At 49.8% G+C, this 23048-nt stretch overlaps 1 protein-coding gene across 4 annotated transcripts; it reads left to right on the top strand.

Moving 5' to 3' along the window:
- The first annotated feature begins 389 nt into the window (after window positions 1-389).
- Window positions 390-20951, top strand: MIER2 (MIER family member 2). 4 transcript variants are annotated; one of them, XM_073324300.2, is made up of 13 exons: window positions 390-464; window positions 5519-5606; window positions 6035-6186; window positions 6967-7152; window positions 7882-8005; window positions 8883-8989; window positions 9648-9717; window positions 13353-13504; window positions 14145-14226; window positions 14377-14471; window positions 15066-15193; window positions 16317-16453; window positions 17405-20951. In XM_073324300.2, exons 1-13 carry the CDS (start codon window positions 390-392, stop codon window positions 17860-17862), a joined length of 1854 nt encoding a protein of 617 aa, XP_073180401.2. In that variant the 3' UTR covers window positions 17863-20951. The 4 variants fall into 4 exon arrangements, with proteins under 4 accessions (XP_073180401.2, XP_073180403.2, XP_073180402.2 ...); XM_073324302.2 differs by having other exon boundaries at window positions 391-464; window positions 7027-7152; XM_073324301.2 differs by having other exon boundaries at window positions 391-464; window positions 15066-15169.
- Window positions 20952-23048: the final 2097 nt, after the last annotated feature.

The following is a 23048-nucleotide window of genomic DNA, read 5'->3' as shown; positions in this document are numbered from 1 at the left end:
CCCAGCTTCCCCCTGACCCCCCCAGCCCAGCCCTTCCCCTCCAACCCCCCACTCCAGTCTCCCCCTCCCTGAGCCCTCCAACCCCCACCCCAGCTTCCCCCTGACCCCCCCAGCCTCCCCCTCCCTGACCCCTCCAACCCCCTCCCTGACCCTTCCAACCCCAGCTTCCCCCCTGGTCCCCCACCTCCTCCTCCCTGACCCCTCCCCTGTCACTTTACCCCCCCCACACACCGTTTGCCGTAGCCCCCCTGCACTAACCCCTCCCCCCACCGGACCCCCCCCTTAACTCTCCCGCCCCACGTGCCCCCTCCCCATCACTTCACCCCCCCGCCCCTCTCTCATCTGCCCCCCCCCCGCGCCTTCCCCCTCCCTCCTGGGCGCCGCAGCCAATGAGCGGGCGGCCCCGCATCCGGGGCTCCCCCGCCCGCCCGCCCGTCCGCGCTCCCCACACGGCCATGGCGGAGGTGAGTGCGCCGGGGGGAGGGGGCAACGGGGGGGGGCAGCGCCGGGGCCAAACCTCCCCCCATCACCCCGCCGGGCCCCCCTCCCGGGGGGCGGGGCCCTGGCGGGGGAGGGGCGGTCGCCACTCGGGACCCCCGCAGGCCCCGGGGGGGGGCTCATAGGGACCCCCCCCGGGCCCGGAGGCTGCTCCGTGGCCTAGGCCCCAGGCCGGACGGGAGGGCCTGGGCCTGGGGGGGAGCTGGGGCATCGAGGGCTGGGGGCCAGTAGGGGGCAGCAGGGTCTGGAGTGGGCTGGGGGGCATCTGGGGCAGGGATAGCTGGGACTGGGGGGTAACTGGGCTGGGGGGCATCTGGGGCAGGGGGCAGTAGGAGCTGCAGGGTAGCTGGGGCGTCAGGGACTTGCAGGGAGCAGGGCCTGGGGGGCATGGGGCAAGGATAGCTGGGACTGGGGGGTAACTGGGCTGGGGGGCATCTGGGGCAGGGGGCAGTAGGAGCTGCAGGGTAGCTGGGGCGTCAGGGACTTGGGAGGAGCAGGGCCTGGGGGGCATGGGGCAGGGATAGCTGGGACTGGGGGGGTAACTGGGCTGGGGGGCATCTGGGGCAGGGGGCAGTAGGAGCTGCAGGGTAGCTGGGGCGTCAGGGACTTGGGAGGAGCAGGGCCTGGGGGGCATGGGGCAGGGATAGCTGGGGTTGGAGGGGTAGCTGGGCTGGGGGGCATCTGGGGCAGGGGGCAGTAAGAGCTGCAGGGTAGCCAGGGCATCAGGGACTTGCGGGGAGCAGGGGCTGGGGCATATGGGTCTAGGGGTGGGGGTAGCCAGGGCATCTTGGGCTGGGTACCAGTAGGGGCTGGAGGGGGTAGCTGGTGCTGTGGGGCAGCAAGGTCTGGGAGGAAGCTGGATCATCAGCGGCTGGAGAGGCCCAGCAAAAGCTGTGGGCATGGGGAGCAATGGAGGTTGGAGGGAGCAGAAAGAGCTGTGGGCAGGGATGGGAGGTGGCTGGGGGTAGGGGGCATTGGAGCAAAAGGGGATGGAGATGGGGCAGTAAGAACTTGGGGGCAATGGCTGGGGAGGGCAGCATGGGTGGATGGAGGTGGGGGGAGTTGTCATGTGCATCAGATGGTTCAATGGGAGGGACTTGAACTCTTGGAGTGTGTCATTGTGTCAAGACAGCAATAATTATGTTGGTGCATCATGCAGAGATGTTACCATGCTTACGCTGGGGCATCGCACTGTGATGTCATCCCCCGTTCTGTCTTGATGTCACTTTGAAACATCATCCCTGTTGCGTCACACCAGTTACATGGGGCATCAGGATATCACATTGCAAGATCCTTATTGTGACATTGACTTGGGAGAATAGCATTGAGAAGCCATCAAGAGGCCCATCTGTTGCATTACAAGCTTTTCTTGAGCACCACTCATGGAGGCATCCTCTCCACCACAACGAGATGTCATTCACGTGTCACACTACAACGGTTGCACCAACATGTCACATCAGGGAGTTTTTCCTATTGGTGTGAGACTGTCCTCATTACATCTTGTCAATCACAATGGCCCTTGGATGCAGTATCCCTGTTGCATTACCGTGTTTGTTCTGAAACATCATTCTGAGACTTCACCACAGCATCCTCAAGTTCACCCCCAGCACGTGGCATGGAGACGATGTCCCGGAGCACTGTGATGATGTCCCTATGATGAGATGTGCATCCCAAGGGGAATTTGGGGCCAGTTAACATCCCACAAACTAGATTTGCTATATGTGGGATCACCACAATGAAATTGTGACCGATCCCAGCGGGAGATGGACCAGATGGCCTAATATGTCTTTTCCATCATTAATTTTATGGACTTGCAGAGAAAAACTCACTATGTGGAGGTTACAAAATGAGTGAGATTCAGACGTGTACCTTTGCTCAATGGAAAATAGCCAACAGCACTCTTTCCCCAAAACATCAAGGAATGTGCACAAGACAGGAGCAACAAGGAGCAGTTCTGTAACAGGCCAGCACTAAGAGGTACACTTCACCTGGCCATGGAATGGACTAAACTGGCCTGAAAAATCAACACTGTTATTAAAGCAATGAAATCTGAAGGGAAACCCTCCTCTTTCTATTTGTCTCGCTTTCTTGTGAGAATAGTTCTAGCCTTAGGTGTTTTCTGTGCTAGTGCTCTGGACATACACACAATCACCATTGCACTTGAACAACTTTGACAGGGCATGAAATCCACTACTGCATGGAAAAATCCCTGCATTTCTTAAAAATCATTGTTGCTGTATCTTTTGTGGAGTTCCTGGAATCTTGACTCTGGAATCAGGGAAGGGATGCTCGAGTCTTTTAAGACTGATAAGCCAGCAGATGTGTTCATAACTGCCATGTGAGGAGGGTCAGTTTCAGGCAAAAGAAGCAGCGATTTGTGTAGAGAGAAGCTGCCAAGAGTCCTAATCCAGGTGGCCATCCAGTTTTGCAGGCAGCGGAGCCAACTTCAGCATCAGCTCGGGCGCTATCGGAATTATCTGAGGTGACCACCTTGGATTCTGGAATGTGATCAGAACTATCAGCATCACAAATGACAGAAGCATCTTCATCAACATGTCTAAGTACCATTCTTGACCTAGATGTAGCCATTCATATCTTGGGGCCATCTACATCAGTTTTTCTGACCCATGCAATGCTGCTGGGTTTTCTACTCCCTATCTCACAGTAGGATTTTAAGCGTCAGACAGCATCTCTCTCTCTCATGTTAGAGAGAAATAATTTTACATCGCATGCCATTAACAGTCAGTTCAACCAACAACATTTCCCTCCAAGGGTCACTATCTACACATATGAGTCTGATCTTGCTTCTTCACCCATTGCTTGTCTCTGCCTGGATTTCTGGTTACCTGGTCTTTCAAATCCAAAAATAATTATGGTGTCGGCCATCTGTATGCTCCAGCTTCATCCATGTCTATGTTAGGATGTAAGAATTGGCCATTGGCTCTGCCTGCCATCTCTTTGGTCCCTTCTCAATCCACATACACCATTGTGATTTGATTTACTTTCATTATTACCATTGTCTTCTTGGTGATTTTCAGCACGGGCAGTTTCCGTGTCCAGTAGTGTCCTGTTACTACTTCAGCTTTGAGTCTTTCTTCATCCTCATTAACCTGAAGATGTTCATAAGTATTAGTTTGTATCTTACTATTAACTAATGTTACTCTTCATTTCACCTAATGGTCTTTGATATAATGTATCCTCATTTATCCAGTGTTCTGATTGACATTTTTTCCAACCACCATTTGTTAACCGAACAATATTACTTAGTAGAAACTTTCATTTTTGAAACATTTTGAACACATTTCCTTACTAACCCTCTGTGAGGAAATACAGTCCGTAAGTAGATTGTCTCAGGAAATGGGAGACTACATTGAATTATGTTCCCAAAGCTACAGAGTGAATGATTGTAGACCACACCTTGATCATCTTCATACAACCAAGGTTATTTACGGGAAGGATATCTATTAAAATAGTCTTGTTCTTCATCATGTCCCATCAATCCCTAGCAGAGGGGCATCTCCCTTTTGATATGGAGCCATCTTCCTGTTTCCCAGGAAACATAGAAATGCCCAATCTTAGAACAAAGGCAGTCCTAAATTTTTTCACCCCTTTCTCCTTTATTATCTCATAAACTCCTCCCTTCTCTTAGTACACACAGGTCCTGCGCTATTTCTGCAAGAAGACAAGATAGTCTCCAGAGGATTTTGTTGCTCTATAATCAGACACTAGGGGATGGTGAATTGCAATACACATTGCGTGTTTCACTTGAGGCTAAAGGCATTCTCTTTGCATTGTGCCTAGTAGACAAAGGAGCAGTAGTTCCAAGGTTGCTTCAGCTCTTGGATCTCTCATGACAACACCCCGCTGCCTCCTAGGTCATCAGTCATAAAAAATCATCACCATCATTATTTCAACAAAATAACTGGCACTGCTACCAGATTTACAAATTTTTAAGACTTGGAGGCATTAGTTCTAAGCCAGCAACCTGATATCTGGTTGGAAGGACTTGTGTGTATGAGTGAGAATATGTACTTTGTCTCATCTAGAATGGGGGAAGGAGGATCTCCCATTTTGATTTCAACCGATCCTTTGCTTCCTTAAAAAAATAAGCTATTGAAGTCCAGTCCTGCAAGGTGCTGAATGCCCACAACTCTCATTGACTGAATGGATGGTGAGAGTGCTCAGCACTTCCCAGGATCAGGGCCATGATATGTATTAATTAAAATGTAGTAATGCCAGTTTGGGGACTGACACCACAGTTCTGTTCCACAGCTATGGTGTTCTTAGTTAACATGGTTGAGTCAGTTGATTACTCACTTGCTCCCTTCCTAGACCTAACAAATATACAGCAATCCCAGAAATAACAGACATTCTGGATTGTTACCCAGACTGCAGCCCACATTGCTGTTTGAACTTCTGACTGAACACTGGCTGCCAGAAAGCAGATGCCTACATTCACATCCACCTGTCCTATCCATTATCCATCTTACCCTTGCTGCTTGCAACCATTGGATTCCCTCCCTGCCTGCTCAGTTGTTAATGCCATTTGTGACCATTCTGAGTCTTTAAAGTGCTTTGGAATGGGGGAAGATGGGAAGCACTTGGACAGATGTCCTGCTTGGTGGCCAGATCATTTCTGATTCTACCTCTGATGGATTGCTCAGAGGTTAAGGAAGTGCCACATTCAAAAAAAAGGGCCATATGCTTTTAGAATAAAGTTTGTGGCAGGATAAAATCTCCTTTCATGACAATATAAGTCCTAAGGACTGTGGTTCTCAAATAAACTGGTGAGAGACTAGATATCGGTGATGTGATGAAGAAGAGGCACCCGTGCATGCACTTAGGGATTCTGAAGTGATAAATACAGGGCAGGGGAGGCTGCGGGGGGAGGGTCCTTGAGTACACCTGATCAGAAGCTCTCTTTACTTGGTTTTTAAACTAAGTGAATTGCATTTGGGGGCTGGAAATGTGTCACATTATTAGGAAGATGTTTCTCCTCCATGTTCATTTCTTTTTGAAGGCCTCGGTCGGCAGGCAGAGTCCAAGGGTGGTTCCATACCCAGCCCACAACCTATGTCCTGGAGAGCCTGGTCTTCAGACTGCAGCAGGTACCAACAGCTTGAGTGTGCTTATGTTTGTTTTCCCCATCCCACTCCCATTTCTCTTCCATCTCGTCTCTTCCCCCTGACATTTTCTGGGCATGAACATGAACTTAAGCACACACACACACAATGGAGGGCAAGTCTATATTACAGCACTACATTGGCGCAGCTGCACCAGAGAGCTCTCCCATCGGCATAATTACTGGTGGAAGCTATGCTGGCAGAAGAGCATCTCCTGCTGACGTTGCGCCGGTGTGGACAGTGCTTAGGTTGATGTAACTTAATGTCACTCAGGCGTGTCTTTTTCACACCCCTGTGCGACGTAAGTTACATCAACTTAAGCGGTAGGGTAGACCAGCCCGAAGTCTCTCCAAATTTTGTTGCTGTGGTCTGCAGTCAAGCGTGGCTAATGGCCAACTTTCTAATCCCTGCAGTTGTGTCAATGGGCTCATCTGACCACCGATTCACCCTAGCTGAGATCCTGTCACAGAACTATGGTGTACGAGAAGAGAGGGAGGAGGAAGAAAATACGCAAGAGAAAGAAAAGTCTTTAGAAGAGCTGGAAAAGAGCTTCAGTGCATCTCAGGTAAAGGCAGCAAGGGTGGGGAAGGGGAATTATCTGTAGGATTTCTTGTCTATCTTGATAGATTATTGAGATCAAATATCTCCACTGAGCCGACGCTCAGGGAGATCGGCTGGCTATGCACTCTATTTAAGTCTCCTAAGCATTTGGATGTTGGGGATCAGATTGACATTTGGATGTTGGGGATCAAATTGCCCAAGGGACCAGTCATGAGCTCTGGAGCCCTCCACTATCTAGGTTGCCAGTTCAAATCCAGTCTGCATCCCTGGTGACGAAAAGCTGTTGGCTGTCTGGTCCATGTGAAATGGGTTGTTGCTATGCCATCCGCTTCATGATAGACAGGTGTCAGTTTCTGAGAAAACACTGGTGCATCTATTGGCTCCTTTGTGGGCAGCCAAGAGGCCAAGAATTCAGTAGGTTATGGAGTGTGAGCATCCTTCTCTGACAGAGACTGTACCTTCAGGTCAGTGTCAGTATACATAAGGGACCTTTGTGCTGCCCTGTTCTCTGTGTAAATACAGGAATCTAGTCTCCAGGGCTGTTAACTGGAACCTCTTCACCAGCATGAAAACCCAGTGTAAAAAAGCCACCCTTGAATCTGCTGCTTTGGGATAATTTCCCAGGTTTGTCCATAGCTTCGGGAAGTACAGATTGTCATAGCCCCGTTAGTCAATACCTTTTGGTTTCCTGCATGATAGAGCAGCGCCAAAGACAGATCAGAGCCAGCCCCCAGAGGAGCAGAGCTGCCCTGACTGCCTCTGCATATCTCTGTGTTTACTGCAGCTGGTGTTGTACTCGGTGGTTGTTCCATTCCTGATGAAGCTTTGTCCTCCTCTCGCTCAGAGCAGTGAAATGCCATTCGAGGAGCTGCTTGCACTTTACGGCTATGAGGCATCTGATCCGATCTCAGAGCAGGACAGCGAGAGCAATGACATCCCTCGCAACCTGCCGGACATGACCCTGGATAAGGTAAGGGCAACTTTGGGCCACGTGCTAGCTGCTAGCAAGGGGAGAAAGTAGTGCACCCCAGGTTGGTGTAGGGTCTAGAACGGGGGGCATCTACTGGGTCCTTCGTTCAGGGGTCTAGTTTATTCAAGATGCTTGAATTCCAGCAGGTGGGAATTGGCTAACCCACTGATCCCAATGTGCAACCGGGAATGTCAGCTGCAGAGGTGCTAACACAAACAGGAAATTCAGGGGAGACTAAAGAAAGAGTAATTGTTACAAAGAGCAACAAACTGCAAACCCTATTTGGAATGTAGATCCCTCCTGTTCTGCATGTGGTGTGACTCTAGGGAGATTTGCAGGAGGCCTCATCTCTGCCTGAAAACCTGGATCACCCTCTATTCCCAGGGAAGCCAGGACTCCTGCCACTCAGCATAAGAGCCACTAAAAAAGTTTATTCCCTGCCAGCCCCTCTGAAAGTCACCCACTCTGGGATGGGCTGTGCAGAAAGTGCTTCTTACCCTTTCTCCCTGTAGCATCTGCAGGAAGCCACTCTCTTCTTGACTCTCCCAGTGAACCTGAAGGAAACAGTCTTTTGAGGGTGTGGATAAGGAAGGTCTATGGGAAGCGCCTGTGGGGTTGGGGAGATGCACGGAGGAAGGGATCTTGGCCAGGGATGGTTTACTCTAGGCGTCCCCTCCCTTTTTTTTTTAAATTTAAAAACATTTTTCACTTTCTTGTTGTTGTTAAAAGGAACAAATAGCGAAGGATTTGCTTTCAGGGGAAGAAGAGGAGGAGACGCAGTCTTCGGCCGACGACCTGACTCCATCCGTCACGTCCCATGATGCGTCGGACCTTTTCCCAAACCAGCCTGGCTGTATGTGTCCCTGATTTCTAACGGACCTTTTGTACTTGGATGTGGCTCAGGAGGAAAGGCCAATTTTTAAAATTATTTTTAAATTTTTGGTTACTGAAATTCCTGAAGTAGCAACTTTTGAGGTTGGTCCGGGGAGCTGGAGATAAACTGAGCCCTCCTGATGTTACTGCACAGACAGAATTGGGCCGTAGTGATAAGGGGAGTAGAATTTTATGGTTCAGGGTGTGAACTGATCAGCTGTAGGGTCAGGAAGCAGTTCTCTCCAGCTGCAGCTCATAGCCTCAGGGCGGTGAGGACTTCTGTTACGTGCCCAGCGTGGACTTTCGGGGCAACTACACAACTGGTGAAGTGCATGGGATGTTGGGGGTTTTTGCCTTCCTGAGAAATATCACTGCCAGTTGCCCCCTCCGCAGCATCCACTCTCAGAGTAGCGAGAGCACTGGTCTCATCTAGTATGACAGCAAGCAGGATTCCTGAGTAGAAGGACCAGTGGTCTGATCTAGAAGGGGGTGTTGCAGATTAGTAGAACCAATGGTCCAGTCTAGTATGGCAACTACTGTGTTCCTCGGACTTTAATATTGGGGGTTTGTAGGGAGCCAAAGCAAGGGAGAACTTAGTGTGGAATGATTGATTGGGCTTCTACCCCTAATCCTGCAAAATTTGGGAGCCTTGGCTCTGCTGAGTGATCACTGCTCATGTGGCAAGGACTTGGGTATTTTGCCTACAGAAGAGAATCTGGGTAAGTTGTTCTGAATAAACGGAGCAGGCTCAAAACAACTCCAAGATGGGAAATGAGGGAAGGAGAGAGAATCTAGAGGTATTGAGGCTGAGTGTTAACCATCTTGTAACTGAACAAGTGAATTCTCTTTCTTCAAAGCAAACTTCCTGGCTGATGAAGACAAAGAGCCCTGCTCTTCTCCATGTGCCTCCTCCTCGGCTGAGGATTCCGAAGAGGACTCCATCCCGTCCAACGAGTGCAAGAAGGTAAGTGATCCGAGCCAACTGCACCTCCCCGGGGGGCTAATGCTCTGCATTCAAGCGTGAGAAAGCCGAGCAGCTCAAGAAAACCACGAGACCCCACCCCGGGGGTGCCTTCTTGGGGAGCTCAGTGTCGGGCGCCGGTCCTCTGAGTCTTCCATTCTGTGCAAGGCTATGGCAGGCGTATCTTAAAGCGTGCCCTGTGGAGCCTGTAGCCGAGATTATCCTCGCAGTGAGGGGGATGCTGTACCTCAGCATTCAAACCGGCAACTCGTAGCCTAGGGGAGGTGAGGTCTGGTGTTGAGTGCCCAGGATGGGGCTTTGGAGAACTATCTTGTGGAAGACGAGAGTAGACTCCTCTTTGGACGCACACTGCCTCTCCTCCTCTGCAGCCTTGGATGACATAAGCTTTTGGTATAAATATTCAGCAGTGAGACCAGGCTTCAAATCAGAGGGTCCACAGACTAATTTGTTTGAAACCCCTTCATAATTGTTCTAACGAATAGGAGGGATCCCCTTAGAGCGAACCCGGACAATGTGGTCTGCCAGTGTGTTTAGTGAGGCAGATTAAGCTTCGTTCATCACCAGGTCCCTGAGTTGATTCCAGTACAACCACATAACGCAGTCGCCTTATATTAATTCCCTTCTCTGTGATGGTTTTCAGGAGATCATGGTTGGACCTCAGTACCAGGCAGCTGTTCCTATCCTCCACTTAAACAGGCACTGTGAAAAAGGTGAGAGCCCTTCCTCACTCTGACTGTAACATTTGTGCTGTATTTTTTCTGGATATGGGGTCCACTGATCTGAGCTGCTGCCAGAGTGTTGGCTCTGTCACTGAGGTTTGTATCCCTAGATATGATGTCTGTATGTCTAACAACACTCAGTCCTCCAAACAGAAGTGGGGCTTTTAGGAAAAGGGTGGTGGATTAGTTGTCGCCAATGTGCTCTCCTTTGGTTCACAGCGTGATCCAGTATTTTAACAGGACTGTGTGTAGCCCTAAAAGAGCCAGCAGTTTTAGCTGTTTGCAATGCAAACACAGGTGCAGTTTGCTTTACATGATCTGGCAGTTTGTAATCACTGCAGGTTTACAATGAAGGTAAAGTACGAAGGCATCTTTAATTTTTGGAGTCTCTGATAATATAGTTTCATAGATTTTTAAAGCCACAAGGGACCATTGTGCTGATCTAGTTGGATCTTTTGCATAACACAGGCCATAGGACTTCCCTGAATTTATTTTTGCTTCAAGTCCAGTAGCTGGGGTGGAACTAGAACGGATCTGTTAGAAAAACATCCAATTTTGATTTAAAAATTGCCAGTGATGGAGACTCAGCCACAATGGTTAATTACCCTCGCTGCTAAAAATGTGCTCCTGACTTCTCCTCTGAATTTGTCTATCTTCAACTTCCAGCCATTGATTCTTATAGACACCTGTGCTCTTTGAGGATCACATTGTCTCTACATTTCTGGCAGTGAAGTGCAGCAGAGTTAACATTTTTCACATTATTTTATTTTCCATAATTTTTGGTGTTTGGGTTTTTGTTAAAACTTTGACTTTACAGGCTTTCTAATTGATGTGGGTTTTGTTTTTAGAAAACAGTGTTCACTTGATTTTGTTCCTGAACAGCAGTGTTAGATTGTTTTCATGCTTAATTCCAAGTGAACAAAGTTTTTACCCTGAGAATTTACTCCCCTCCCCCCCGCCTCCAAACATTTCACAAATAATCACCAACAGGAGCTTATTGTGGGTTCAGAACTCATGCAGAGATGGATCCTGCTTCTCCCCTACCGTTGGTCTTATATTTGAATCTCTGTCTGCCAAACTCTTTTTCTTATTTGCCTCAAAACTTTCCTGAAAAATCGTGATATCAAGCATGTGAAATTTCTGATGGATTGGTCTGAGTTTGGCAAAGTTGGGGATGTGAGTCTCAGCCATGGCCAAAGAAAAATTAATGCCTCACAGTAATATTGTATTTATATTTCACAAACTGGCAAGCGATACCATTTATCTATACATTTTCATCCTAAATCCCCAGTGGTGATCACAATTTCCAGCTAGATAGGATCTCTCAGAAGCAGAGAAGCTTTTGGTTTTCAGATTGTGTCCAATCATTTATTAGCTCAAAACTCTGCACCCGTTAGCTGGAACTTAGATGCAGTCTGCTACCCGGGAGTCTGCTCTCTAGAAATGACTCACTTCCTCCCTCATTATCTATGCCAGGCAGACTCTGGGCAAGTTAGTTTAAAGGGTTCACTTCCTACTAGTTTTAAGCTCACATTTAGGACTCTATCCTACAAGGCGCTGGGTGCCCTTAACTCCTACTGAAGTTAATGGGAGCTGAGGGTGCTCAGCACCATAGATCTTGGGTCACGTTCTCCATTGTCCTGCACCATATGCTTCATGTGAACACCAGTGCAAAGTGGATGTACACCTTCTCTGCACTCACTTTGCTCTGGTGTAAATGAATATGCCAGGTGAAGGGCCAAGGAGAATCAGGCCCTTTGTCTTGAAAAACAAACAAATAAACAAACAAAAAGTATATTAGGTGCTAGTGGTTACCAATCCTTATATCTTAATAGAAATGTTTCCTTGCCTGTTGTTTTAGTTCATTGCAAGTATTTGTTTTCTGTTTGTTTTCATTTAAACAATTTCCCGCGTTGCTGTGAACATATAGCTGGTTAAAAGATAGGAAACAAAGGATAGGAATAAATGATCAGTTTTCAGAAATGAGAGAGGTAAATAGTGCTGTCCCCTATGGGTCTGTACTGGGCCCAGTCCTGTTTAATATATTCATAAATTATCTGGAAAAAGGGGTAAACAGTGAGGTGGCAGAATTTGCAGATGATACAAAATTGCTCAAGATAGTTAAGTCCCAGGCAGACTGTGAAGAGCTACAAAACTTGGGGACTGGGCAACAAAATGGCAGGTGAAATTCAATGTGGATAAATGCAAAGTAATGCACATTGGAAAAACATAATCCCAACTATACATATACAGTGATGGGGTTTAAATTGGTTACCACCTCTCAGGAAAGAGATCTTGGAGTCAGTGTGGATAGTTCTCTGAAAACATCCACTCAATGTGCGGCAGCAGTCAAAAAAGCAAACGGAACGTTGGGCATCATTAAGAAAGGGATAGATAATAAGGCAGAGTATATCATGTTGCCTCTGTATAAATCCATGACACACCCACATCTTGAATACTGCGTGCAGATGTGGTCGCCCCATCTCAAAAAAGGTATATTGGAATTGGAAAAGGTTCAGAAAAGAGCAACAAAAATGATTAGGCGTATGAAACGGCTTCCATTTGAGGAGAGATTAACAAGACGGGGACTTTTCAGTTTGGAAAAGAAACGACTAAGGGGGATATGATAGAGGTCTATAAAATGAAGACTGGTATGGAGAAAGTAAATAAGGAAGTGTTATTTATTCCTTCTCATAACACAAGAACTAGGGGTCACCAAATGAAATTAATAGGAAGCAGGTTTAAAACAAACAAAAGGGAGTATTTCTTCACACAGTGCACAGTCAACCTCTGGAACTCCTTGCCAGAAGATGTTTTAAATGCCAAGACTATAACAGGGTTCAAAAAAGATCTAGATAAATTCATGGAGGATAGGTCCATCAATGGCTATTAGCCAGGATGGACAGGGATGGTGTCCTTGGCCTCTGTTTGCCAGCAGCTGGGAATGAGCGACAGAGGATGGATCACCCTGTGATTTACCTGTTCTGTTCATTCCCTCTGGGGAACCTGGCATTGGCCACTGTCGGAAGACAGGGTACTGGGCTAGATGGACCTTTGGTCTGACCCAGTATGGCCGTTCTTATGTTCTTAGAGCACAATACACAGCCGTGTGCCAATGTGTGAGAGTGGGAGCAGTGAGGGGGATGCCCAGGCCAGAATTTGACAGAAACAGTGGCTGCTTAAAGCCACCTTTGCCCTCCCACTCCTATGCCCAGAGCAGGAAGGGGCACTGCAGAATCTGGCCTTTTAAAACCACATGCATCAATTGACAACATGTTCTCTAATAAGGCTAGAGAAGTTTTGAGCATCAAAAAGTCTCCCCAGCCACCCCTTCAGGAAAAGCCTGAGCAAACAGAGTCACTGTGCTCTGACAGTCAACAGTCTTGGGCTAATCAGACGAAAGGGGGAATCTGGGATCAGCAGCCCTACACTCTCCAGATTCAGGAGAGAAAACATCCTGGCTTTCAAATCTAAGAACTCGCAGCTGGAGCATCCCGTCTGACCATAACTGCCAGGCTGGAGCCCAGAGACTTCCTCTCTGATCCACCCACATCCCACCTCTTGAAAACCAGGGGTGCTCTCGGATTGACCAGCTCATTTCAGACATGCCCTGATGTTCCCATTAGCCTACGAGAATGAAGATCAGCTGCTGTGGGACCCAAACATCCTCCCTGAGCGGGAGGTGGAAGAGTTCTTGTACCGAGCAGTTAAGCGGCGGTGGGACGAGGTCTCCAGTGCCAGTCTGTCAGATGGAGAGATGGTGAAGGACAATGAGCAGGTGAGCCTGGGAGCCAGGGCTTTGTGCAGTCACGAAATTCTCTGTTGTCTTAGTGTTGTGGACAGAAGTCAAGTAGCACTGGCCATGGGAGCAGGAAGTATCAGCAGGGAGTTTCAGAATTGATCCCTTGTTTGTTTCAGAGGGGAGGGAGTGGATCTCACAAAGACCCTGGGTGAATGAGACCTCCTTTCTAGATGATACATCTCCCTCTGGGGCCCATCACTGCTGCTCCATGGATCAGACAGAGGGAACCTTTCTTGCTGAGCCTGCTGCTTTCTACTGCCTCCTGCTGGTTGAGGAGCAAAAGGAGTGCTCGGGACTTGCCTCAAATACTCCATGTGGGTTGTGTTGCCACCAGGTTGCTGAACTGGCCCGTTCAGACTAGTATTTTAATTACAGCTGTATGAGGACACATGCACACCTACTGTCTCTAGACTCCTCCCAGGATAGCCCCGTGCTTCATAATTTAGAGCCTCGAACTGTGGAGCAGTCCTTGCTGATGGTCCAAGTGGGGTGGTGTAGATAAGTGGCTCCAGAAGAGAATGTGCTGTTTGGGCAGGTGCAGTGAGTCACAGCTGAGTTGGTTAGTGGTATATGCGGCCAGTGCATGTAATCAGCAGTTCTTTATTACATTGCATAGGCTCTATATGAACTGGTTAAATGTAACTTCAATGCAGAAGAGGCACTGCGGAGATTGCGATTCAACGTGAAGGTCATCAGAGGTGAGATACCCAACTGTTCAGATTCTCTTGCATGCTGTATCCCAAATGTCCAGATTCCTTCTGCAACTCCAGCAGCCCCTGGACGTGTCTGTCTCTCAGTAACCCTGGGGTTCTGTGGAACTCCTAACATCCTGTTTTCCTGTGCTGCAGATGAGCTTTGTGCCTGGAGCGAGGAAGAATGCAGAAACTTTGAACACGGGTTTAGAGTCCATGGGAAAAACTTCCATCTCATACAAGCTAACAAGGTAAAGATTCATGTTTCTGTGTCACAGACTGAGAGGAGCTGCAGGAGTGCATGCTAGTGCTGGGAACATATATTAAACCTTACTTAATCTGGGGAAATTCGGACTGCTAAAAGTTCTAATCCCAGCTGATTTGCTATGTGGTCGTTGTCAAGTGCATGGGTCCAGTGCATGTAATCAGCACTGTTTGCTTGATTTCTCCCATCTGCACTACAGGGAAAACAATACGGACGTCCATAAGAGATTGCGAGGCTTAATTTATTAAAAATTAGCACTGGCTAGCTGAGGATCTCAAAGTGCTTTGCAAACTGTCTTCACCATCGCAATGTTTCTGGGGGTCAGTGATTGCAGGGTGTGGGTTGTTTGTAGAGTTCAGTGGGATCCTTCGGGATGAAAGGGGAGCCATGTAATCCAACGAATAGGGCACAAGACTGAGAGTCAAGAGATTCCAGTTCCTGCCACTGACTCACCATGCGACTTGGGTCAAGTCACTTGAATGAACTTGGTTTCCCCATCTGCAAAGCGGGGTGATGGTACTGACCCTTCGTAAAGCCCTTGGGGCTTTATGGAGGGACTCTGACTAATCGCTCCCTGCAGGTCCGCACCCGGTCAGTGGGAGAGTGCGTGGAGTACTATTACATGTGGAAGAAGTCGGAGCGCTATGACTACTTCACCCAGCAGACTCGCTTCGGAAGGAAGAAGTATGTCCTCCACCCTGGAGCCACGTGCGTGGAATATTCTCAGACTAAGATTAGTAAACGTTACTTACCAGCAAGGCTCCCTGTTTCACTCAACTCCCTGCTTCAGGGACCTTGATCTTAAAATAACGCTCCCCACCATAAACCTCATGAGATAGGTCTTCTCGTTGGGAGGGTGCTCGGGGATGGCAGGCCAACTGATGCACACGTTGCATACAGAGTGTAGCCCACTGTCCCACCACAAAGGAAAGCAGCCGTTTGCCAGTAGCGCTGGGAGGGCATTTTTCCAGGAAATGTTTTTTGTTGGAAAACAACTAATCACAGGTGAAACTTAGTGGGAAACGGTAGGCTTGGGCCAGTATCTCAGTTCGAAAAATGTGAAAGGAGAGGATGTTTCAAAATTGTTGAAACATCCCGTTTTGACTTTTTTTTTTTTTTTAACCGAAAAATTCTGTTTTTGTTTGAAATGATTTTTTGGATAGAAATATAAGCTCATTATAATAAAAACCATTTTTTGGAATAAAAGAAGGTCGAAATTGAAACAAAATGTTTTAAAAATGTCAAAACAAAGCTTTGGACCCAAGCCCAAAAATTTCTCTGCTTGTTGGTTAGCAAATGTTTTTGAGATGTTGATCTTTTGTCCCACTTCGGAATAAGAAAAAATGTCAAAATCTTGACAATTTTCCAGGGACCAGCAAGCCATTTCCCACCCAGCTCTGTCTGCCAGCATGCTGACCCTGCAGCAGGCCAAGACAGCAGTTCTGTGCAGTGGCCGTCTCACTGGGGAGAGTGTTTGCCCATTGAGTGCACTGTGGGAGGAAGAGAAGTCCGTAGGTCTCTGGGATTGCAGAGTTCAGCAAGTGTTGGAACCTGCGAAGGCCCAATTCTGATTTCACATGAACTGGTTTAGCTCCACCGATTTCAGGGGGGTTGTGCCCATGCAGGAACAGAAGGGGCCCCACAGACCTTGAGGGGAAGGATGTTTTCTGCACAGCGAGTCTGTTGCTGATTGCTCCCTGTGTATGGTGCTGAGAATGTCCTTGTTACCTCCTGCGTTGTCCCTTGGCAGCGTGTTAGGGAGGGTTGTTGATTCCCCCACCTGCTTAACCCCACTGAGTGGATGGTCACAGCGTCGTCTCTCCCCCTGCAGGGATTACGTGGATAACGACTTGGATGGGGGTGAGGCGGAAAATGCCACCCGCTCTCGGAACTCCCCACCGATTCCCTCTGCCACCAGCTGCCTGGACTCTCGCTTCAATCAAGATCACCTAGCAATTGAGAGTGCAGGTAACTCCTTTGCCTTCCTCCAGTGCCAGAGCTGGAGGATGGAGGCCTCTCCTTCCCACTGCTCTGGGGTACGGAGCTTCCGTTTGTCCTTCTCTCATGACTTCCCATGGCATATTTGCAGGCGTGCGCCTGTTATCGTAGCTCCTTAAGTTCCACTGGTTGGAAGCAGATCCTGGGAAAACCATTGAGAGGACGCCTGCACAGCAGGAAAGGGCTCAGTGCTAAGGGAGGGGCTTTGTCTGTCACTAAATCAGCCCATTCCACGGTCAGAGCATGAGGTTGGGAGTTTAGCGCTAAGGGTGAGCTCTGGGGAGAATGTAAAGGAGTGGGGAATAATCTGCCTCTCTTACCATCTCCTAACAAACCTGGACCTTTGCATGTCCACGTCTGGGGGAAAAACACCCTGGGGTGTGTTTGGGGATGGGGGTTCCTAGCATAAGGCGCATCTTGGAGAGTCACGTCAGAGGATCATCTGAATTTCCATAGAAGCACTGATGTACGTGCGTTCCCCCCCCATCCCCAATGAACTGTCTTCCCAGTCTCCCCACTCCACACATGCATCCCACACAGGGGAACCACATAAGAATGGCCATGCTGGGTCATACCAATGGTCCATCCAGCCCAGTATCCTGTCTGCTGACAATGGTCAATGCCAGGTGCTTCAGAGGGAATGAACAGAACAGGTCATCATCAAGTGATCTACCCCATTCCCAGTGTCTGGCAAACAGTAGCAATAACAGTGATAAACTGTGATGGATCTTGGCTGATACCATGAAGGAGCGAGGGATCGTGGCCACGTACAGTCTGACTAGATCGTTCTGGTCAGTGGGTGTGAATAAGACCCTGTACAGTGTTATCTGCATTTGTGTACAATGGACTCACTCTAGCTTTCTCTCGCCTGCTCTCCTCACCCTGTCTCTCTGTTCCTCCTCCGCCCCTTGGGTCGTGCAGAGCCTCTGAGCGTGGAGAGCGCAGCCTGCAGCGTGGGCAGCATGAGCGAGTCGGGCCAGGCTTACGAATGCAGCACTCCCTCAGAGACAAACTGTTCCTTTGACCCTGCAGAGGACACGTCCTCAGGTGGCATCTCAGCCACTTGCACACGGCATCCAGGTAACCCCTCGGAAATGGGGCTTTATCAGCTGCCACCGGCAGGACCGGGCCTGGCAGAGAAGCAGGAGACATTGCAGAGCTCCGGCGAGACGATAACGATGGACTTCACTCTCCCCGGAGACATTAACGAGGGGTTGCCTTTAATTTCTGGCCGTGTGGATTTGGACAGGGACCCAGAGGCACTGGTGTCCCCTGCTCAAGTGTCCTTATCGGTCACAGATTTTGGCATCATCGGCATTGGAGATGTAAATAGTTTCCTGGCTGCTCACCAGGCCTGCCCGGGGCCTTTGTCACAGTGAGAATTTCCAGTCTTGACCTTGTCACAGACCGAGCTACAACTTTGACCCGACTGAGTGAATTCCCTGGGCTTCCGTGTTCCACGGGGCCAGCTTGGAGCTGTCAGTCGGAATCTGTCTTTCCATCCTCCTTGATGTTTTGGCGTCTGTCCTTCCAAGGCTACAGTGAAACCAAACACCTTTCTGCTTTAGTGCTGTCTGACACACCTGTGCAAAGCTGATGGGAGGTTTTAGTAGGAGGATGAGTCCATGAGCCCAGCCCCCACCCGCCCGGTGTCAACACAGGCAGCACCATGCAGTTCAGACAGCCTCTGGCCTGACGACAGTGGAAGTGTCCAGTGACCCCAACAGAGGGGGCTTTCTCTAGGGCAGGCCGGTTGCACAGTGGGATGTTACTGAGGATGAGGATGTGTCGTGGGCACTTTGGGGGCTGGGATGGAGGACGTAATCAGAAGTACATGTGCTTAGGAAAGTGACACGAAGAAGCACAGTCAGTCCAGGCTGGAGTGGCCCTCTGGATGCAGAGATGGGCGTGTTTGTGCCGAAAGAGGGGGTGTTCAGGCGTGGCCATTCACCCTCGGATTTTGTGTTGCAATAGAAGTAATTCTCTCACCTTTTCTTTTCTAACAGCTGTAGTGTGCCTGTTGATTTGTTAATCTGGGGGCAGGCATGTGTATTGAGACTGTGTTCAGACCCAGAGCGCCATCAGCGTCCGTCTGTCTTCTCCACTGCCAGGTCCAGATGAGAAACAGCCTGTCCCATCCCCTCCCACACCTCTGACTACAGCCTCAGCTCTTGGAAAGTAACATTTAGGGTGGGCAGCCTGTCTGCACATTGCTCAATGCTCTTCCCTTCCCAACACTTAACCATTGGTTGTGCTGCTCCATGGAGAACCCGAATCCAGGGATGAGGCTGCATTGGTGGCAGAGGGAGTTTCTAGCGGGGCTGGCAGTGGGCAACATGGTCTGTAAAATCCTTGTTTGCATTGCAAAAGGGTTAAATCTGAATGAGCTGCCTGCAGAACTGCCTGACTGGTTCCAAACTCATTGATCAGCTGGGGGAAAAGGGTATTAGTGATCAGTGAGTTGGATCTTGGGACTTACATTAGAATCCTACAGAAACTGAAACAGAAGCTAGCAGGCTGCCTCTGAGCTCATGGTATACGTGGCCAGGAGGTGGGCGCATCAGCCCGCCCATCCGGTGCTAAGCACGGGCCCACACAGGTGCCAGGCAGGTGCATCAAACCTGGGCACGTCCCTTGTATCCTGTGCAAGCACAAGGCATGTAGCTATGTGCCTGAAAAGGAGAGCTTTCAGCCCTAGTAACCCATCCGAGCATATGACACTCACCCTTGGTAGGACTGCTTGTCTACCCTAATCATCTCCTTTGCCAGCCTGTGTGAGCACACGGAGCACAGCCCTGGCAAGATGATGCATCAGCCCTCTGGGACATCAACCTTGATATTCAAAAATGTAATGTAAAGAAACTCTCTATTTTGTAAGAGAAAGGAATGTGTTTGCCCTTGCGAGAGACATGACTGAGGTGACCAAGATTGTGTCCAATGGCAGCAGGGCCGTTAGTCACTGCATAGCGTGCCAAACGAGACAGGGCCGCCTGTGGCTTGCAGGAGCCCGTTACCTCTCAGCTGCTCCGGCAGATTTGGGGTTTGCTGCTGGCTGAATTTTCCCCACTCCTCCAGGAGCGCGCGCACACCCACGGTGCGTCGACGCTTACGGCGTACGCACACTGCACGCCCAGCGAGCACGGCTACACGTGGCAGTGTAGACAGGGAGGCACCGCTGAGGGAAGTGGTACAGAGTGCCAGACACACCTCGGCCCCCATAGTATAGACCCTAGGCAGCTGCTACCCACCCAAACCGCCTCCCCGTCTGTGCTGCTACTTTTACCAGTGGAGCGTCCTGCTGTCGGAGCCTTTCCCCACCGCAGTGAAAGGCTCTGGCAGCTCCCGCGCCCTGGAACCTTTCACTGCGGCGTGTGGCTACTCGTGCAGTGCCTGTCCTCCGGGCTGCGGACATAGTCACATGCGCACATTTCCTGCAGGCTGCCGGCCGTTCGGGACTCCAGTGACAGACGCCCTTCATCCAATTGCCTTTTTTTTTTTTTTTTTAAATAACTGCCTTCAGGCCACCGCCCTGAAGCTAGTTCTGCTGCTGATGGATTTGAAATGACTTATCAGCCATTGTGGGCTGGGTCCTCCCCTGAACAAACAGGCCGTGTTCACCTGTTCACTGTGAGCGTGAAGAAGGTGGAAAGTGCTAGTGTCCCAATGCATTTTACACCCACTTGGCACTGGAGCGGGGGAGTGGCTCCCCAAGGCACATGGTGACGGAGAAGCCGGCCTCGTCTCACATCACCCAAACCCCAGCTTTGTGTCACCCACTCTGTCAGGGACCCTGCCCCTGGCCGGCTCAGCTGAGGTGGTAAACTCCAAAGTACAGCTGCCTTGACCATGAAGTCAGTTTGTGAGACAGAGGTGCTAACTCGGGGGGGGGGGGGTCTCCCCACCCACCACTCCTGCCTGCTGGAGACGGGACACAAATGTGAGCTGCCAGCGCCTGGCCCGAGCCCCCAGGCTGTGATTCCCTTTTGGGGGCCTTTCCTTTCTGAAAGGAAAAGGAGTGAGTAGGGGGAGGGTGTGGGGAAGCTCTGAGGCTTTTCCAGGGAGTGGGGAGCTCCCAGCACCCCTCCAACAGCCAGGTACATTGGAGAAAATTGATAAACGTTTTTTCTTTCGTTTGTTTCATTTTTGAGTCCTAATGAGGAGTGTGTCGGGGGGGGGGGGGATGTCTCTTATTTATATTCTTCAATGTTGTTTACAGATTCGAGCGGGGGCTTAAAGTGAACGTGACATGTTTTCCGCACGCCCTGTCTGGGGAGGGACGGAAATGGCCGGGGAGAGGGAGTCAGTTTTTGGTTTGGTTTGGTTTTACTCACGAAGCACATTTACTTTGAGCTGCCCCCAATGCCGGACTCTTCCCCTCCCCCCCGGAGGCCCCGCACTGTGAAGTGATACTGCCTTGAAAACCCCTTGCCGTTATTTATTTAATTAAAAAATCTGATTTGAAAACGAACAGGGAGCTCGTCTTGTTTTCCGAGGCATTGGGCTGTCACAGCCCTTTGGGCACCGGTAGCGAGAGGGGCTGTTGGCTTCTATTCGCTGCTCTGCACTAATGAGAGTGGCAAAGCATCTCCAGAGGCCAGCGCTCGTGTTACCAGGAGATGTGAGCCCCGTGTGTGTGGCTGGTGGAGAGAGCACTCCCCAGAGCACATAGACGGTTAATCTTAACAGGCTGCCGCTGTGGATGCTCTGTTCCTGGGTTGCCATAGTGGTTTGCAAATTCACCTGTGCTATGGCTCCGTTACTGTCCGTGGAGTGACTGCAGGGATTAATTCAATGGCCCAGAGAGTACCATGACTGGGGCTATCAAAGTAATAATAATAATAATCCCTAGATCTCAACGCACTTTAGAAAGGAGGTCAGTATCATTATCCCCATTGTACATGTGGGGAAACTGAGGCAAGGAGCAGGTTTGTGAGGTCACCCAGTCGCAGAGGCAGGGCTATAACCCATGTCTCCTGAATCCCAGGCTAGTGCTCTGTCTACCAGATAATGCTGCCTCCCCTGAGGTGGGATATTATGATAAGACAGCAAGGTAGCCAGATAAGGTCCTGGAACAATGAGCCCACCCCCTACCCCAAGAATGGATGCCTGCCAGCTCTTAACCTTTTCACTGCCACTCTGTCTCTCAAGAGAAGGTGTCCCAACTCCTGGATTTACACATAGGCCCTTGCTCTGCCTGGTGCCTCCTCAGCATACAGCTGGGCTGGCTGGCTTGGGGGCTTCCCTGCTAATAAGTAGGCTGAGATGTCTGTCTCCAGTCTTCCTGTGCCTTCCCTTGCAGGCTGTCAGGAGCAATTGAATATGCACGTGAGAGAGGAGTCAGAACAATTGTAACCTGGGGCAGAAAGAATGCGGTTTGGCTAAAAGTTCTGTTAAATTGGGAGAGCTGGAGTGCTTCAGACCCAGTTAGCAGTGGGTGTGGATGCCCAGAAACCCAACCCAACGCTTGTACGCAACGTGTATCACAACCCACTTGAGTTAGCAATGCATTCAGTGGGGTCTGTCCGCAAAGCAGGAGAGCTATTGCATAGCCTACAGGTCCGAGCTCGCAGTTCCTATCTTGATCCAAAATCCAGCTTCAGGGACTTTGGGCCAGGTTTTTAGGCGCCTAATGATGGCGTTAGGCATCTTTAAAAACCCCATTAGGGGCCTGTGACACGTTCCTCCTCTGCCTTGGTGGGTCCTGCACTTATTGGCGGATTTTCTCGCCTCAGAGGTTCACGGCAGCCCTCAGTTTGGCCACTTTCGTGGCTCAAACCTGCCGTTCACTCAGCCTCATCACTGTCCAGCATGGGGAAAAGAAGAACAATCCCCGCAGTCTCTGCTGATCCACCTAGTGGATCGGGGAACGGGCCAGAGACCTTCCCGTCTGGTGGAACCCACAGTCCAGTTCAACTATCAAGTACGGAGTTGGGGGGAACCTGGGCCCACCCTCTACTCCAGGTTCTAGCCCACGGCCCTGTGGATTGCAGATGTCTACAGTGGCTTCTGTAACAGCTTTGCGTGACAGCTACAACTCCCTGGCTACTTCCCCATGGCCTCCTCCCAACACCACCTTTATTCTCACCACAGGACCTTCCTCCTGATGTCTGATAATGCTTGGTTTCAGAGTAGCAGCCGTGTTAGTCTGTATTCGCAAAAAGAAAAGTGGCACCTTAGAGACTAACAAATTTATTTGAGCGTAAGCTTCCAGCAGTACACCTTCTCACTCTCAGCTTCTTGCACCTCTTGCTCCCAGCTCCTCGCACGCACACCACAAACTGAAGTGAGCTTCTTTTTAAACCCAGGTGCCCTGATTAGCCTGTCTTAATTGATTCTAGCAGCTTCTTGATTGGCTGCAGGTATTCTAATCAACCTGCTTGCCTTAATTGTTTCCAGAAAGTTCCTAATTGGTTCTGGAACCTTCCCTGTTTCCTCACCTCACTACAAATAAGGCCGACAGGCGTGCCTCTTAAATTACGGGAAGAACAAATCTGCATTCTCCCAGCCAGCTCTGAACCTCTTGCGGCTTGGCGTACACTGAAAGTTATAGCAGCATAGCTCCACC

This window comes from Lepidochelys kempii, chromosome 25 (genome assembly GCF_965140285.1).
Source record: "Lepidochelys kempii isolate rLepKem1 chromosome 25, rLepKem1.hap1, whole genome shotgun sequence".
NCBI classification, from domain to species: domain Eukaryota; kingdom Metazoa; phylum Chordata; order Testudines; family Cheloniidae; genus Lepidochelys; species Lepidochelys kempii.
This window is presented reverse-complemented; position numbering and strand designations above follow the sequence as displayed.